Source organism: Myodes glareolus, chromosome 7 (assembly GCF_982192425.1).
Source record: "Myodes glareolus chromosome 7, mMyoGla1.1, whole genome shotgun sequence".
Lineage (NCBI taxonomy): Eukaryota > Metazoa > Chordata > Mammalia > Rodentia > Cricetidae > Myodes > Myodes glareolus.
In genome coordinates, this window is record NC_142032.1 from 39216197 (window position 1) to 39234513 (window position 18317).

At 42.3% G+C, this 18317-nt stretch overlaps 1 protein-coding gene across 27 annotated transcripts in view; it reads right to left on the reverse strand.

Moving 5' to 3' along the window:
• Trpm3 (transient receptor potential cation channel subfamily M member 3) overlaps positions 1-18317 on the reverse strand; it is a 522878-nt gene that overhangs the window by 173826 nt on the left and 330735 nt on the right. For all 27 annotated transcript variants that reach the window (XM_085693719.2, XM_085693715.2, XM_085693717.2 and 24 more), the window contains one exon: positions 13790-13913. In XM_085693719.2, coding sequence (XP_085549845.2) covers positions 13790-13913 — 124 coding nt within the window. The remainder of the gene's footprint in view (positions 1-13789; positions 13914-18317) is intronic.

An 18317-nucleotide genomic window follows, 5' to 3' on the forward strand; every position in this document is an offset into this window, starting at 1 on the left:
GTCCTGACCCTCCTGTGTCCACCTTTGGAGTGGCAGGGATGACATTATAAACCTGTGTGTCTTCACCACCCCATTTTTAGGGTGTCCTGGGGATCTCACCTGGGATTTCTGATAGACCAGTACTTTCCCCTCTGAACTACATCCCCAGCACCCATATTAAATATATGAGTAAGATTTTGTTATTCAAAGACTTTTGTTCCTCCTTCATTACACAAATACAAAAGCTAAAGAGCCTGTAATCTGCTCTGTAGGCCCATCACATGCAATGTCCAAGAAGGCTCGATAGTCGTATAAAACAAGAAGACGGGTCACCCCATAGGAATGCTGCTAGATTTTAGAAAAATGCTAAAATGTATCTTTGTCTGGGTCTCTGTCAAAAGATTCAAAATTTTTGGTATGAATAAAATCAAGTTCATTTCTGTAAGAAGAAAAAAAAGGAAGTGTTTCTAGAAGACAGGAAACAATGATTTCTTTTGATTTGTTCTCAGGTACCAAACACTAATTATGTGAAGGGACCCTGTGCTAGGCTTTTAGGGGACACAGACATGTAGAAGGCTGTCTTCTTCATTGAGTTGCATGCTGTCTTGCAGCAGGCAAACTTTGCATCCCAGTGAGGTGGGGCTGAAGAGAGCCCTTGCTAGCCTGTGTTCTGCTTAGGTTCACATCCACACTTGTCCCTCAGTTGTGCAAAGCTGGGGATGGGATGATGCCTTTGTTTGCTTGTCTGTCAAACACAGATCGTTCTCAGGGTGACCCTTCAGTTAGTGTTCTCAGATTGTTTATCTTTCGGGACTGGGTCTCCTGTAGCCCAGACTGACCTCTACTTCACTGTGTAGCCAAGGATGACCTAGAACTTCAGGCTCTCCTGCATCTCCCTCCCCAGGGCTAGTATAACTGCACATGATACTACCCACTTTTCAATTTGAATTCTTTTGGTGTCCATGTACATGAGAGGGATAAGCTTGCCCATGCATTCACATGTGGAGGTCAGAGGCCAAAGTGGAGTCTCCTCCTCCATTACCCCTACTTGATTTTTCAAGGCAGGGCCACTCCTCTGGAGTACGCAACACTAACTGATATCTCCACAACATTACCCCTCCACTTAAGGCTCAGGGAACAAGGTGGAAGAGGGGCCAAAAGATTGGGAAGCCAGAGGACCAGGATGTCTTCTGGGAGATAGTGTCTTCTGCATATGACAGGGAAGATGTACCTGTGAAATCCCAACCACACGGCTGCCTGAACAAGACCAACACAATGACAACATCAGCTGACAAACCAATGGGAATAAAGGAACTCTTATAAGGCCTTGTCACTAGATGAAGAGCTAGGGGCAGCCAACGGCTGCTGAGAGAAGAGTTAGCTTTCTCCAGTGATAAGCTTCCTGATAAGTTATCAGCATCCCAAGTGGTCAGCCCCAAACACACACACACACACACACACACACACACACACACACACACCACTGAATGGGCTCAGCATGTTGTATTTACATATGTGTGTGTAACAATGACAACTGAAGAAGGGGTCATAAATTTGAGAAGAAATAGTAGTAGGGATACAAGAGAAGTTGGAGGGCAATGTACTCACATATAAAATTCTCAAAAAACTTAAATAAAAAAAGCACGGTCTTGGACTGGATCTACAGTTCATTGTTTAGGCTATAAGAGCCAGCCAGCAAACCCTCGCCATCTGCCTGGGTCTGTTCCCCAGCACTAGGGTTTCTATTTCCCATACCTGGATTGTATGGGCTGCTCTGGATCTGAACTTACACGGACAGCACTGTGCATGCGGAACCATCTCTGCATTTCCTATTTTATTCTTTACATTTTGTTGCTTTAAACTAGTGAGAAGGAACAACGCAGAGACAACTCTGCAAGGCTGACACATGAGTGTGCTCCCCAGATGTCTGTGCTTGTGGTTCAGACCCATATCACTAACTGTCTCCCAGATGTTGTCTTTGAAAAAATTCTAGTTTTATGCATATGTGTCTGTGCCTACTCCTCTGTATGTGCATCCCATGTGTGCAGTACCCACAGAGGTCAGAAGAGGGCAGTCAGATCCCCCTGGAGCTGGACTAACAGATGGTTGTGAGCCACCTGCTGAGAGTGCTGAGACCCAAACCCAGGACTGCTGAGCTGTATCTGCAGCCTCCAGACGTCGTCTTGAGTCCCTCCTGGTAACCTTCAATCTGAGATATTTGACTAAAGCACTATTAGACAATTTTGTTCATTAAAGTTTTAATGATTTTCTGGCTCTTACAAATAGGCAGATTTCTGAAAAATATTTGTTAATTATAATCACATTTTTGAAGTCATGAAAAAGTCATGCACATAGTTAAGTTTAAAATTCCTTGGGTGTAGAAATATATGTAAACAATTACCTCAATTATGTAAAAACTATTAATAGAAAAATGTGTTAATGTAATAATGATATTTATTTAAGGTTCTCATTTATTACCTTTATTTTATGTATTTCTATGATTGAATATTTTTATAACTAGAAAAACAATGTAATTATTATTGTCAGCATCAAGTGGCCAGACACAGTCACCCTCCCCCGCTCCAGCCCTGCTCAGAATCCTCCACACTTCTACATTTTTGCTACACCTGAGGACAGTAGGTAGTACCCTCAATTTTTATGGATTTGTGTGCAGAGTTCCTTATTATTCTTGAGCATAGCTTTACTCTAGATAATGTTTGGAAGTCACAACAAACTGGCTTGCTCTCTGTAGGAGAGGCCCTATGTGTTTGGGTCAGGCAGAGTGAAAGTATGAAGTAGTCAAGTAATAGGAAGTCACGGGTGTTCTGAATTTCAAGGAGTCTAGGACTCAATTGCATGGAGTTTTACTCCAGGGTAGTTTGTACTGGGAAGGGACTTGCCACCTCCTGGGGTTTGGTGATGTTGCTTAGGTAAGACAGAAACTGCACTGAGTCCAGCATCTGGAACCTTCCACTTTGGAATTCCAGTAAATTTTAGGGATGGGAATTGCTAGAATCTATGCTTTAATTTCTGAGAGAACCAGGAAGAAATAGAGAACCAGAAATATTTTGGAATTTCAGTTGCTACGATTTGAAAATTTTAATTCATGTTAATGACTGCGCAAAGGTGATTAGATGGTTTGAAAGGGGTGGGGAGAGGTGATGGGGGAAGCCAAGTGTTTCCCTATATAGCCCAGGCTGGCCCTACAATCTTTTCTCAGTTTCTATGTGTTGGGATGGGATTATTTAACAAAAAGACACAGAGAAGTTTTGAGAGGACTTAATGAGGAAAACACATTATAGAAATGCATCCCTTGGGTCACTTAAGTCTTCAACTGGGGAATAAGGAGAGGTATCCTAGCCTGGCATGGAAGATGCTTAGCCTGACCTACCTGTTAGGAGTCCTGCTCTGACGTCAGTCAGTTCAGAAGACACAGGTGGGCAGGGAAGCGGCCTTGCCTACTTTTACCATTTTGAGTTCTATTTTAGTGGAAGAAGCTGTGAAGGAGGGGCCATATCCCATCATACACCAGGAGGAAGGCAAGGGAGACTCACTGAAAGTGTTTCCAGTGGATTGGGTCTATATAGTAAACTATTGACACACCCCCCCTTTTTGACTTCTTATTCATGCTTATCATGATGACTGAGCTATTTCTTGAGGAGAATAATTAGACAGGACCACCAAGAAAATGACTAACTCTCTTGATGAAGTCAGAGAAATGGTGTGTGTTGGGGGAGTGTATCTTCAGAGTCTAGAGCAGTGGTTCTCAACCTTCCTAATGCTTCAACCCTTTAATACATTCTTCATGTTGAGGTGACCCCCAACCATAACATTATTTTTGTTGCGACTTCATAACTGTAATTTTGCTACTGTTATGAATTGTAATGTGAATATCTGATATGCAGAATGTCCGATATGTGACCCCCAATGAGGTTGCCACCCACAGGTTGAGAACCACTTTTCTCGGTGGTGATACTTGGACTTTGAGAAGGGCAGAGATGGTTTGTCCAAGACCTATCTGAGTCTCTGTTGAGTTTCTTCTCTTTCTGCCTCTAAGATCTTGATAAGGGTTAATTTTCAGAATATTGTCAATGACTGTGTTCTTTGCAGGATTTATCTATCTGTAAGCAAATAGAGAGGGGCTTAGCAAGGCTTGCGTATTTCTGTTTTCAAGGATTTTCATAAATATACAAAAGCAATATGTTTCGGAATAGCATTTCTGGACACTTTTAGTGGCTATTTTTGCTTAATGAAAGTTCCAAACAATTAAGATTTGCTAAAAATGATTATATTGGTCGGGTGGTGGTGGTGCACACCTTTTATCCCAGCACTGGGCAGTCAAGGCCAGCCTGATTCACAGAGTGAATTCCAGGAAAACCAGGGTTACACAGAGAAACCCTGTCTCAAACAAACAAACAAACAAACAACAGGATAAGTTTGTGGATGAACTTGTGGTTTCAGGATCTCTCTGTCTCTGTCTCTGTCTCTCTCTCTTGGTTTTATTCGAGATAAGGTTTCTCAGTATAGCAGCCCTGGCTGTCCTAGAACTTGCTCTTGTACTTCTCTCCCTCCCTCCCTCCCTCCCTCCCTCCCTCCCTCCCTCCCTCCCTCCCTCCCTCCCTTCTTTCTTTCTTTCTTTCTTTCTTCTTTTCTTTCTTTCTTTCTTGGTTTTCTTTGAGACAGGGTTTCTCTGTGTAGCAGCCCTGGCTGTCCTGTCTTGTAGACCAGGCTGGCCTCGGACTCACAGAGATCCACCTGCTTTTGCCTCCGAGTGCTGGGATTAAAGGTGTGTGCTACCACTGCCTGACAGTAACTTTCTTTTGTGAAAGTCTTGCTATCATGTTTGGGCTGACCTGGAATTTGCTGTGTAAACCAGGCAGGCCTGAAATTTATGCAATCCCCCTGCCTCTGCCTTCTAATGTTGGAATTGACGATGTGCATCAGCAGTGCTCTGAAGTCTTTGATTCATACTGTGGTGAATTAACTGGCAGAGAGCTAAGATATGTCTGCTTCATTTTTAAGTTAAAACACTAAAACGCAGTCATTCTGATTGTGTCGTGTGTTGGAGGAGGGAGAGGTGACAACGCCAGGGTCAATGTGATTCTGACTAGTGGGAGATTTCCAGGCCACATGACATGGTTGGGTGAGCTACTAGAAATTGTTCTGAAGGTAAGACGGTTGTTCAGTGGCTTCATCCAGAAAACACGGAGGGTGTTGACTAGCTTCATAACATGAATAAATGTGTTCACTTAGTAGATATTTGACTATGTTTTTTGGGTAGCAGTTTCTCCTTGGGCCAGGGTATAATGACAGCCAAGGAAGCCACAGTTGCCTTCTTTTTGAAGGGCATATGAGAAACAGGGGTATGAGCACCACAGTGTAAGAAAACATAAACCACTAGTGCTTTGGACTGTGGGGGTAAGGACAGGCCTGCCTTAGTGTCTGTAAATATACAGAGGTTGAACTGAGAGTCTTGTAGCAGCCACTTACACTCATTTGTCAGTCTCACACTACAGTGCTTAACAATGAGTAAATTAAATGGAATACATCCACAAAATACTCATATACATGAGGTCAAAATCGCTTGTTTTCCAGATCTTCAAAGGAATTAAAGCTACTCACAGCTAAAATCACACACACACACACACACACACACACACACACACACACAAATAATGAAAAACTGGAAATATCTCCTTGTGTGAGAAGAGTGAGGCAATTTTGTGGTAAAAGTTAAGAAGGTCTAAGTTGTATTTTCCTGTTGCCGGGGAAAGAACAATTTTTCTTTATTTGTAGCCTGCTCAAAGTGATGTAAAATGTGAATAAAGCTGCATGATTGTAAAAGGGGTTTTTGTATGTGACCAGGATGGCTTAAATTAGAAAGGAATTGTAAGTTTTTTCTAAAAATCAAATGCTCATGTCCAAAGTATATGCAAAATTAGGATTTAGCTCTGTGCTGAAAAGCAAGCTTTATTTTATTTATTTCTTTTTGAGGATCTATTTTCTGTCAATAGGGACCAGAACAATATTGGGTTGTTTGAGCACTGTGTCCATTCCGTTACAGAGTGGAGTCTTCTCCTGTGGCTGTGGGGTTTCTAATGCTTGACTTTACAGATTACAAAATCTGTAAAATCAAATAATGTGTGGAGGCATCCACAACAGTGAATGTGTTGTTAAAAATCACACAGTGTAGGTAAGAGCCTGAATGAAATGCCTTAATTATTTAAAACATTGCATGCAGTAGAGGTGATCAGTTGCTTTGTCAGCAGGTCAAAGTCAAATTCCAGACCTTGGCCATTCTAAGTCTTTGTCTTTCAGTTATTGGTTTGGTTCTTCTCTAACAAAGGAAAGTATGAACTGAGAGAAGCTGATGTAATTGTATTAATACCAGCTGAGCTGAAATGCAAGGCAGAGACATTGTTTGGCTTGCTTCTTTTCTTGTCATCTGGAGGTTACATATATTTCTTGTAACTCATCTATTATGATGAGGAAGTGAGAGGAGGGGACATGATGATGCAATGGCAGGTCACTGGTGTCAAAGCATTACTCCCTAAAAATTTTATCTAGGACTGGGGAAAATCCAAGGGAAAAAGGAGATATCTGGGCATATACTTTGATTAGTCCCCACAGTGATACATCAAATAACTAATAAAATTAACACTGAATGTATCCTAGGAGCCACACACTTTGCTGACATTCTTTATACATGTTGACCCTGAACTCTCCCAACAACCTTGCGTGGAAGTACTGATGTCCCTGGGAGTAGTCACATGATACTGAGGCTCCAATCTTCCAGGATACACTAACCATCCTTGTTAATAATATAAATGTCTTGCTTGCATCTATTTTTGTAAGCAACAAACATTTGGGGATTTGGGTTTTTTTCTGAGATGTGTCAGATGCTGTGGGACAATGGTCTTGTTCCCTGTCACTTTATTTATTAAAACAATAGGTTTTCATGAATCCCTGATTGACCAGTAGCCAGGCAGGAAGTAGAGGTGGGGCAATGAGAACAGAAGAATTCTGGGAAGAGGAAAGAATCAGTCTGCAGTCGTCACCCAGACACAGAGAAATCAAGACGAGAATGCCTCACTGATTAAAAAGTACCAAGTCACATGGCTGACACAGATAAGAATTATGGGTTAATGTAAGATTAAGACCGGGAGGGACAGAAACCTCTGTCAACAGTCAGACCTATCTTCAGTAAGAGAGGAGACTGCTTTAGAGGTCATGCCTGCTTGACTTTAGTGAAGCCCTGATAAGAAGGGTAGAGGAATCCTCATTTTCCTAAATAGATGTGTTCTTGAATGCTAGCACTATCTTCTGCCCTCACAGAAACAGTTAATTTTGCTGCATGGAATGATGATGTGATTTGGGTATCCAGAGACTCATCTGTAAGGCATAGACAATAGTCCTCGCTTGTCTTATCTAGTGTCTAGGGCAGAGTCATCATCCCTAGAGGCTGGGACTCTTTTGTAGAGCACAAGAAGACATGTAACATCTGGATACATTTTAGCTTTTCATTTGGTTGGGGTATTGGACTTGAAGAGCCCTCTGGGAATCCTTAATCTTCTAGTAGACGGATGTTTGTCTTACTGAGTTTAAAAAAAAATCAAAACATGCTCTGGGTTACAATGTAATAAAACAGATTGCAGAATCTAGTGAGATTATTGTCACTTTGTTTTAAAGTTGAGATCCCCAGAGACAGTGCTGGGTAAGCCGCTCCAGTGAGGAAGCCCGGATAGAATCTGGGTTTGTCTGCTAGAGCTCGCTCCTCAGTCACCAGATTAGATGGTTGCCCACAGGTCAAGAGACTCAAACAGATGGCCCGCATCAAATCTAGGTCAGAAATCAAATCTGCAACTCCCCAGGAAGATGTGCTCTTGTTAGCAGAGATCTATGAACTATGTGGATTCAGATGTTATTCCCCACCTGAGTTTTTTCATTCAGTAATCCAGTAAACAAATATTTATTGAGTATCTGCTATGTATATACTGTGGCACCGTGCACAATTAGGCTGAGTGAGTGTAGGAAAAAAAGAATAATGGGTGAGTCTAAATTAGATCTTAAGCACTTATATGCTCATGTATATATATATAGTTATTATACATGAATATATTACAATGAAGATAAGAGCTATAGATAAGGGAATTAATAGTTAAATGGAATCTAGATGTATGTGTGTGTGTGGAGGGGGAAGAAGAAGGGAAGGATGGAGGGAGGACCTGGTGTTGAATATGGTAAATGAAAACGCTCCACATATGAAAATATGTAGGAAATTAGGAAATTAAAACAAGTAAGAAGGTCAGTTTGGTTGCGAGGAAGCATTCATGAAGAATGAATGAATTTTCAGACTGAACTGTAGGAAAACATCACCATAATTTATATTCAAATGAGTGATACGATTCTCTCTGTGTGTAAGCAAGGAGAATCTGGCATTGTTATCGCAAGGAACCAGCTCAACTCTATCGGTTGGTGAAGTTCTGTTTGTAATGATTCAGTCACACAACATGGCTGACACTTCCGGGTTCCAGGGCCACGCATGTGTGGACAAGCCCTCAGGCGGAAGTGCCTAATGACACCAGGAATCTTAAAGGACCCCGTGTGACCCATGTGCAGCATGGTGGCATCATCTATGTGTGTGCAGCAGCATGAGCCCTAGCGTGCATGCATGAGTTCCGTCACCTGTATATGACGTACTCATGTCAACCCCCTGTGCGCATGAGCTAGGCAGCTTTTAAAAAGCAGGAAAGCAGGAAGCACAGTCTTCATCTCTCTCTCTCTCTCTCTCTCTCTCTCTCTCTCTCTCTCTCTCTCCCTCTCCCTCTCCCTCTCCCTCTCCCTCTCCCTCTCCCTCTTTCTCCCTCTCTCCACACCAACCTTCATCAGGCCTATACACGCCCGCTCTAGTAAACTAAGCGGGTTTGTTGCGTGTTCCGTGTTTCCTTTTCACTTGCACCAGGTAATTTCACTATTAATGGCTTGTTTTTCTGTGGCTGAGAAGTTCAGAATGGCTTTAGTTTTACAGCGTTGTTGGGGAGCAAAAACATACAGAGTATGCCTGGTATAAATGCTCTCTGCTCTTTATGGAAATCTACCAGTCCATGCAGTGTGTAGGCAGGGATAGTGGATCACCAGGGCAGGCTTCCATAGAGCAGCAGTAATCAGAGCAAGGCAGAAGGAGGGTGTGAGTGAGGGTGTGGAATGCAGATGATGAGACCAGGTAGCTGTGCCTTCACACCTAGTCCTAAAGCAGCAGAAGTTATAATAGCAAACCAAAGGAAGAAGGAAAGCCATGCTCCCAAGTCATAAAGGCTATGAAAGTGCCTCACACAGTCTCTCAAATACTCAGAAAAAACAATATTAAATTAATTTTATCATAAACTGTAATTGAGATTTCCACTCCCTCTTTTTAAACCACCAGATCTCCAATAAATTCTCAATATACAACTAAAAGTCAAGACAAACAACTGGTAAGTTACATTTTTCTCGCAACTGTAGGTTAGGAGTAAGAAATAATAGTGGCATAATTACTACAATTCTTGAAACTTTCAACCAAAATCATGTGATGAAGTAGGGAAATTGCAATCTTCTAAATTTCAAGTTAAGAATACAATTCAGAATATTCTGAATTGTAATAGCTTAATCAAGTAGTACGAGGAAACCATCTTGGACAAAGCAATAAATGAATGTGAAGTCATTAGTATTTTGTTTAACTTTTATCTTGCAACATAAATGTGGAATCGCATTTTGCCTTCATGGGGAAAAATCTGGTGTATGAATACTTTGAGAGAAATATCATGAACAAAATGCATTTATTCCTGGTGTCAACTCAATGGGTCATTGTTAAAATCAACCTCACGGGCTTACTCTCCTGCCACTGCTGTCAAGTATCTGGCTGTCATGGGCTATCACAAAGACAGTTAGAGGGTACGCATAGCAAACTGTGTAAGGGACCCAGTGTGAACGGCTTCCACCATGCGTATCTTAGAAACGGGCCACAAGGCAACTGTAATTAATCTATTCCCTGATCTTTCAGGTTGGAATCGTATTTAACAGTTATGAGATGTCTCAACCGGATGCTCTCAGCTGCATGTGCTTTGAACAAGTGGTAACAACAGCAGAAAGAATGGCTTGTTTTGACTAAGAGCTGGAAACTTGGGAGCCTGAGTTACTCGATGGAAGGAAGGGTGGTTAAAGGAAGTGATCAAGTGGTAGCGACACGCCCAGCTGCACCTAGAATCAAAAGGTCCATTAGTTTGGCTATAATGAGGATCACCAAGGAAGCAGGTGACAAAATCTGAACTGGGCTCCCCAAAGGTGAAGGCAAGAGCAGTGTGCAGAAAACATAAAGGAGGGGAAAGGGTTTCCCTCCCAAGTCAGGGGAAACAATCCACGTTATCCTAAGGAAGAAAAGTGAGAATGGTGGCAACTGGAACCAGGCAAAGCAGGCAGACACCAGAGACAATGCCAAGAGAACACCAAGACAGCTTGGCAATGTTTGGCTGTGGTGTCAGTGTTGGTGGAAAAAGGGAGTCCTGAAGCACAGGACTGAGAAAATGACGTGAGAGCAGGAAGGTGGTGTGTTATGGAGGTGTAAGGGTGGGCCTTTGGGGGAATTGGGGAAACTGATGTTTCTAGACATTAAAAATTTGAATTAACAATGGGAAACCAAGCAAGGCATTCTAAACAAGTTTCAATTATGCTTGTGGAGACAAGGTGAGAGGTTAAGGCCAGAAATACAATTTTATGAATAACATCCAAACAGGTTATTGCTGAAGCCAGCAAGAGGTGTGAGTTACTATCAAGAAATTGGGGTACTATGTTGAAATACTTTTGGAAGCTTACCAGGTGACACTGTCTCATTGACTGAATAAAATCTAAAAGAAGTTTATTTAGGGCAAACAGCTCAGAAACACATGCAAATAGGACAAGCTTACTATACTAGCTCTATTAAAATGATATTAAAGATGAGAGCTATATATCCTGAGAAATGTACCTAACAGTAATGTATACAAAGATTGGAAATGAAAAAAAAGACATGAAATCTTTCATTACCAGGAAAGTATGAGCTGAGAGAAGCTGATGTAATTGTATTAATACCAGCTGAGCTGAAATGCAAGGCAGAGACATTGTCAGGAATGAATAAGGTTGTTGAAGAATGGCAGACAATGATTCACTAGGAAGTACAGCCAATTGTAAAGTCTTATGAGCCAAGGGACATAATCTCAGAACACATAAAGGAAAAATTTGACAGAATTTCAAGGAGAAATGGATGTAATCTCCCATGGTAGACGATTTTAAATTCTCTTATAAATGACACAAAGGAAAATAACAAAATTTCACATGGTATGGCTTTAATGGGTAAAAGCCATGAGAAAGGGAAGAGAAAGAGGAGAGGATGTAGAAGTTTGAGGATGAGAGGAAAATGGTGCTACTGAGGGACTGGCAAAATGGGAATAAAGGTGGACCCCTCAGGCGGAGTAACAAAGAAAGTTATTGTTGAAAAGAAAAAGCAAACACCCTTTCTAGGGCAAGATCGCAGAGGAAGTATGAAATGGGGTGGATACGTGGCCCACATTGGGAGAACCCTCTTAGAATACCCTTTCCTCTGATACCAGAGAAAAAGGAAGAGACATAGATCAGGATATTTTTTGATGGGGTGGGGGAAGCAAGTGGACAAGTGTATGGGCTTTGATTTTTCTCAAAGGCAGCCTCTGTTGAATACAAGGGGATGAGTCATCAATGCGCCTGCTGTTTCCATCTAGTCGTGTTCATGCGTGCAGATTTGACAATCCAACTTTAAAATTCATGTGTGAGTAGAGGGGAAAGTGCCTGACCAGCCTGGAGACTGCTGGTTTCTTGGAGGTACGATGCAGCAGGTTTTGCATAAGCAGAGGAGAAATGAATTTTAAGAACTAGATGAAGCTAGTAGAATGCACAGGGCTGCTTCCACTACTGGAAACATCAACAGACCCATCTAAGCATGTGTTTCTAGTGATGTTCTTTGCTGTGTGAGCTAACAGGCTATGGTCAGGGGAATGATGCTACATAGCCGTAGAACTGGGAGCTTTAGTTGAATTAGTTAGATTTGCCGAGAAAATTATATCTCATAGAGCTTGGAAAGGAAGTCAAAGAACAGCTAAAGTGTAAGAAGGAAGAGGGATTTCCCCTTGCAGTGCCCAGTTTGTTCTGTATGCGGTGTGCTACAGTTTGGTGAGTGCAGATCAGTTTACACCAAGACCCTCCCAACTGGCTCTTCTGGATTGTTAAGTGGGTGCCTTACCTCTAAGGGAGGTGATGCCCCAATTTGCTCTTCTGCTTCCCCCCAAAGAGAAACTACCACCTTGTGTTCCTCTCATTAGTAAAGCATCGAGTACTGTCCACACTGTCCCTCAGAAATGGAAATCATTTCAATTAAGTACAACCTTCTCAGCCCTTATCATTTCTGCCCTAGAAATGCACTCGACCTTTTCCTCGGAGTTCATGATGAAATGATGATTACCTAGCAGAATCATATAGGACAGTCTCATAAAACACCCTGGCAAGTTCGTCCAATATCATTTAGTTTTATAACCTCTAACGGTTCCTAGAATTTTTGTTGGAATTGCCTTTCTAGAAAATTTCAAGGCTACTAAAAATTCTAGTCATGGTTCATCATTAGCTTTGGCCTCGGCATCTAAACACAATCAGAACTCAGAAGAAAATCCTCTCATGTCTCATGGCCATGGACTCTAACAGTTTTTCTAACAGTTTTTTTTTAGCCTCTTTCTACCAGATGTCAGGGTATGTATGTGGCCATATAGGAATTATTCAGGAATTAGAGATGTCTCCAGTTTCTCTGTTGTCATCCCAAGCCTGGAAGCTTCTGGAAGCCTTGATTGACAGGGGTGTGTGGATGTCTTCTGAAGAATGCCTTGTTTTTTGAACCTGTTATTTCATCTAAATGTTTGGTTGCCTTCATCACCAACCCAACTGGCCTTTGAGAATAGTTTGTTTTCTGAGAGCCTGACAGGAATCTTCCCAGAGTGTGCAGTTCACTTTTGTCAGTTTGAATGAGACAATTGCTGAATAAAAATACTGACCATCACTGGTTTTACATCTCATTTTCTCATAGGTCAGCAAGTGAGCCCGAGCTTCCTTAAGTGAAAGGTGAAGGTACCATTTGTTTCTCTTACTGGGGGAGTTGAAAAGATCACCTGTGTTAATAGACAGGAAGACTCAACTCTCTGCCTGGCATGTATTAGAGGCTCCTTAGTGTTAGCTTGCATTGTTTCTCTACCAGAGTGTCTCTGCAGGTTACTCCACATCTGGAGTACACTTCGGACTGATGTAAGAAACATTTGAGCCGCATCTAGATAACACTACAGAAACTTTCCACAGATATTCCAGGGCTTCTACGGTACTCAATCCATTCTCCATCTGTACTACTGAGCATATTAGTGGATGCTATATCACTAAATCTGCGGTGACAAGAAACATCCAGTGACTCTCAGTTTACAGGTGAAGTGGAACCCCACCCCCAAGAGAGCCTCCACAAAACATTCCCAGAGGAAACCAATTTTATATTCTCCTTGGCTAATTTGATTGAGATATTCTGAAGTATTGGGTTGAACCAAAACCAGGAAAACTGAGCCAAACCTGGCTGCACACATGTCATTGGAGCCAACACCCAAAAATCCATGAGTTCTGGGGCCAGTGGCACCTCTGGAGGACCGTGAAAGCAAGGTCCGGAGGAGAAGGGGGCACAGGATGGAAGCAAACATTTGGGAGCATGGAGGGTACCCTGCCAACTACAGGGCTGACATACCAGTTCCTTCTTCTTCATGCATTCCATGAGGATGATGAAGAGGTGCTGAGCTTGGGTGCGAGTGTACGTGAAGGTCTTCTGTATTGTCACCAACAGCTGGTCCCTCAGAGATTCATTGATAAGTCTGCAATGAAAACCAAGATCAGTCACTTCAACACAACTTCTATTCTCTCTCTCTCTCTCTCTGTGTGTGTGTGTTTGTTATAGCTTATCTTAATTTACACACAATTGCTCATAGTTGATAGGGTAATGTTTCAATACACTAGGGACTATGGAATAATAAAATCAAGGTATTTACCATATCTAGCACCTTATGGTTTAATCATTTTTTGCAGTGGTAACACTCAAAGCTCTCCATTCTAGCTATTTCAAAATACCTAGCACAATATTCTTTACTATAGTCAGCCTACAGTGCAGCTGGAACATGGTAGAATACAAGAGAACACTGAGGATTTATTTTTAATCAGAGTTACTTCTTCCTATGTTTTCCCAACATTAGCTGTTTTGAATGTGTCAGTTTACAAAATAGTTCATTTCAAAATAAATTTATGTCTCAGAACCTCTCAGGGTAAAGCAAGAAGTGCACTTAGTCATTTGCTGCCATTTTCCTTTTTCATAGTTATGTGTTTAATGACTGCTACCTCAAATTCTGTTATTAAAGATGCCTTCGGTTGCATTGTCTATATCTTGGAAAGGATTTGCTGTGTCATTTCTTCACAAACTATAATGTTATAACTATTTATGGGGATAAAAATTACATCTCAGCAATGCATTTTTCAGCATCAATATAAGAAGTGGACATCAGTAAAATGCTTATTGTACAAACTGAAGACGAGAGTTTGATCCCCAGCACTGTAAAAGTCAGATGTGGCATATGCCTTGCAATCTCAGCACTGGGGAGGCAGACACGGAAGAATCTCTGGGCTTCCCTGGCTAGCTAGCCAGCCTAATCAGCAAGTCCCAGGTCCCAATGTGAGACTGTCTAAAAAGTGAAGGTGGGCGGCTCTTGAGAAGTAACACTCCAGGTTGACCTCTAGCTTCCACATACATATATACACAGACACATATATGTACATGTATTCCCCCACAGAAGCAGGCAGAAACAGGCACCCCCAAGTGGAAATAGGAATTAGGTTATTACTTTAAGCTAAAGGTTTTTTTAAAAAAAACTTTAAAAACAGTTTTCCTTTTTTTCTAGTGAGCCAAAAGTTTGATTCATAGGAAGCAGCATTCCCAAAGCAAAGCACTGTTTACTTCAGCATGCCCAATCAATCAATGCACACTTAGGCCTCAGCTACCAATTTTTAACTCCTCCCACTGTCCTGGAGAGAAAGGTATCTGTCAGTCACCAAATGACAAGGGTGTGAAAACATATCTTGCTATAAAAAGATGACTGTTCTAACTTTTCAAAATCAGGAGAATAGACACTCTTCTCTGGGACAGTTGTAATCATATTTTCTGCCTATCATTTGTACATTTTATATGGCACACATCACTTTCATTATTGAAGTATCAGCAACTCCTAGATAAGATAGAAAGAATATTATTTCATTTCATGCTGGCAGGAACCCTACTGGCAAGAGATTTGCTTAATTTTATGAGCGTGGATTTTAGCCAGATGGAGTCGAAAACTTAGATCTGCACAGCCAACAAGCAATGGCAGAGTAGGATACTGCCCAGGGCTGTTCCATGTCACCTGCTGCCTTTCTGCAGCATGGACCCCACACCATTACCCCCTTCAATGCTTTTCCCCTACAGCAGGCAATTGTGAGAATTCCTTTCACAGGAAAGCAGGGCAAGAATCTTGAGAATGCCTTTCTATCATTGACCTGCTATGGCTTGGATATGTGGGGTTCCCATGAGCAAGAGGGCTGCTAATTGTGGTACCCTTACTTTGAAAAAAAAAAGTGTCTAAGGATCCTGAAAGTCCTTCATCTGAGGATCAGAAGGCAGGGTTACCTCACATTCACACCTCCCTCGGGAAGAAGAGTGCCAATGGATATACATGCTTAGAGAAAAGGAGGTGCAGATGAGGACAGGAAAGGATACCCCAAATGTTCTCTCGATATTAAGTGATTCTGGTTGACTCCATGGTCTTGGCATCAAATCAGCTAGAAATCATCTGTCCGCCTGTCCATCCATTCATCCACCCACCCGCCCACCCATCTGTCATTCACTCATTTAGAAAATTCATGTGGATGTCTACTCGGTGGTAGGCACTGTGGTAGGTGTCAGGGATAGATGAATATATGGATATATGGATGCAGTATGGTCACCCCTTGCCTCCAGTGGAGTAGAAGGACATCGATTAGACATTCAGCCTCAGCTGTCAGTGGTAGAGAAGTAGAGGAGCTGGTGAGAGATGTCCTGGGGAAAACCGAGGAGATGGAGCTTTCCCTGACGCTTGCAGAAGAGAGAGCATTAGAAAGGGTTGGAACTGGTAAGGGTGGGAAAGGACAGACAGAATGGCATGGTTAGGCCTGGTTTGGAGAAAGGAGAAGAGGGCAGAATGACTGGAACATGTGAGCACTGTAGTCTAGATACAAAAGAATCCCTAAAGTTCTCTCTCATAAAGGTGTGGCTTCAGGTTGATGCTAGTGGGAAGGGGTGTAAGTGGTTTGAATGACAATATCTTTTACAGGATCAGATGTTGGAGCACTTGGTCCCCAGTCAGCAGTACCTGTGTGGGTAGGTTTAGGGATTGCGGGCTTGCCAGAGGAGGTATGTTACTGGGGCTGGATTTTGAGGTGTCAAAGCGACATGCCACATGCTCTCACTGCTTCCTACTTGCCACTTAAGATGTGAACTTTGAGCTTCAGCTCCTGCTGCCATGTCTGCTACCTCGTCCCTGCCATGACGGACTCTTAACCATCTGGACTTGTAAGCCCCAAATAAACCCTGTCTTCTGGAAGTTGCCTTGGCCCTGGCGCTTTATTGCAGCAACAGAAAAGTGACTGACTGATAGGGAAGCACCACCTAACAGAAGGGTTTGAGATGCTGGGACTGCGCCCTCAAAGGGATCCAGGCTGCTTCACATGTCCCAGCCACGTGGTTAGACGGTGTTGTTCTGCTCCATGGTCCCGCTAAGATCTGTCACCACACCAATGTGCCGACTATTCATACATTCAGATGTGCAAAATTGTGACTCCTCAAACCCTTTCTGCTTCTATAACGTGATTATTTCAGTTGTTACAATCACTAAAAGCTATAGTGGGGAACAAATTAAAAAAGTAAGAAAAGATGAGGCTATAGTGAGGGTTAGCTAGGACAAGGTCATGGGGGCCTTTGGAGACTATGTTAGAGTTTATTTAGTTTTTGACACACAGTCTTCCTGTACACCCAGGTTAGCCTCAAATTCATAATGCTCCTGCTTTTACCTTCAAAGTGCTAGAACTGCGGACAAGTGCCACCATGTCTTGTGAGATCTGTGGCTTTGTCCCCACAGTGGTAAGAAGTGTTTCAGCAGGAGAAAGAGACCCATTTCTGTTTGTCGTGCTAATTAACTCTCCTAAGACTCAGTCATACCTGGTCATATGTCTACTTGACAGGCAACCCAAGAGGGTAAATCCAGAGAGTTCTACAGCACCAGAAGTGTATAATGTAGCACATGACTGACTACAGGAGGGATTCTTCTGATTAGCCACTTGATAGGTCCAATCATTCATTGGCAGGTGTTTAATTTTGATAACAGCTCAGAATTTGTTCTCTCCTGCCAGCCATCTGTAATGAACTCCCTGAAGTCATTAACTGTTTGCGAGTGCTGTCTGTCACTTTCATCCAGTCTGTCAGTTTGGGAATTAAAGGATGACGTATAATTGACTTAGTCACAGCTTTCATAACTAGGCGAGCTTAAAGACTCGCCCAAGAGTTCTATAGTTTTGAGTCTCTATTTCATATCTCTCCAAGGTGGTGGTTTTGGATCAATCAGTTAGAAGAACCTTACAATGGACTGGAGCTACAAAGTGGACAGGCTCATTGCTGGTAGAATAGAAAATACAGAGAAGAGAGTCATCACATACGGAACAGACATGGCTGGGGAAGCAAAGGAGACTTGGTTCATCTGAAACATCGTGTTATATTTACTGAACTTCAATTCTGCTTTGTTTCCCCCCCCCCACATCTTTCTGATCACATCAAAAGACAAAGAGTTTTGGCATGCCTCTGCTGTCTTAAGTGTCCCTTTGTTATCAGTCACTCCTCCTAACAGAGAAACAGCACGTATAAAGTGCATATGCCTTTGGTTGAAGAGGTTTAATGACACTGCTTTAAAAACAACCCCATATTATGCATTTCCTGTGTTCCTAGAGAAGAGTCTTTGAGGCAGGCAGGTGGCCTATTTCGTAGGGGACGAAACTGGTAAAGGCGCTGGAGTGATCTGTGATAAGTCGCATAGCCTGGTGACCTCAGCCTGGACTGAGTTTGTTCATTTCACTCTGGTGCCATGGCTCCAGTTTTCCAGTGTCTTTTATCACTCTGCCATTCAGTTTCCTAGTCATGTGCATCATAGGAGAAATACAAGCTCAATTAG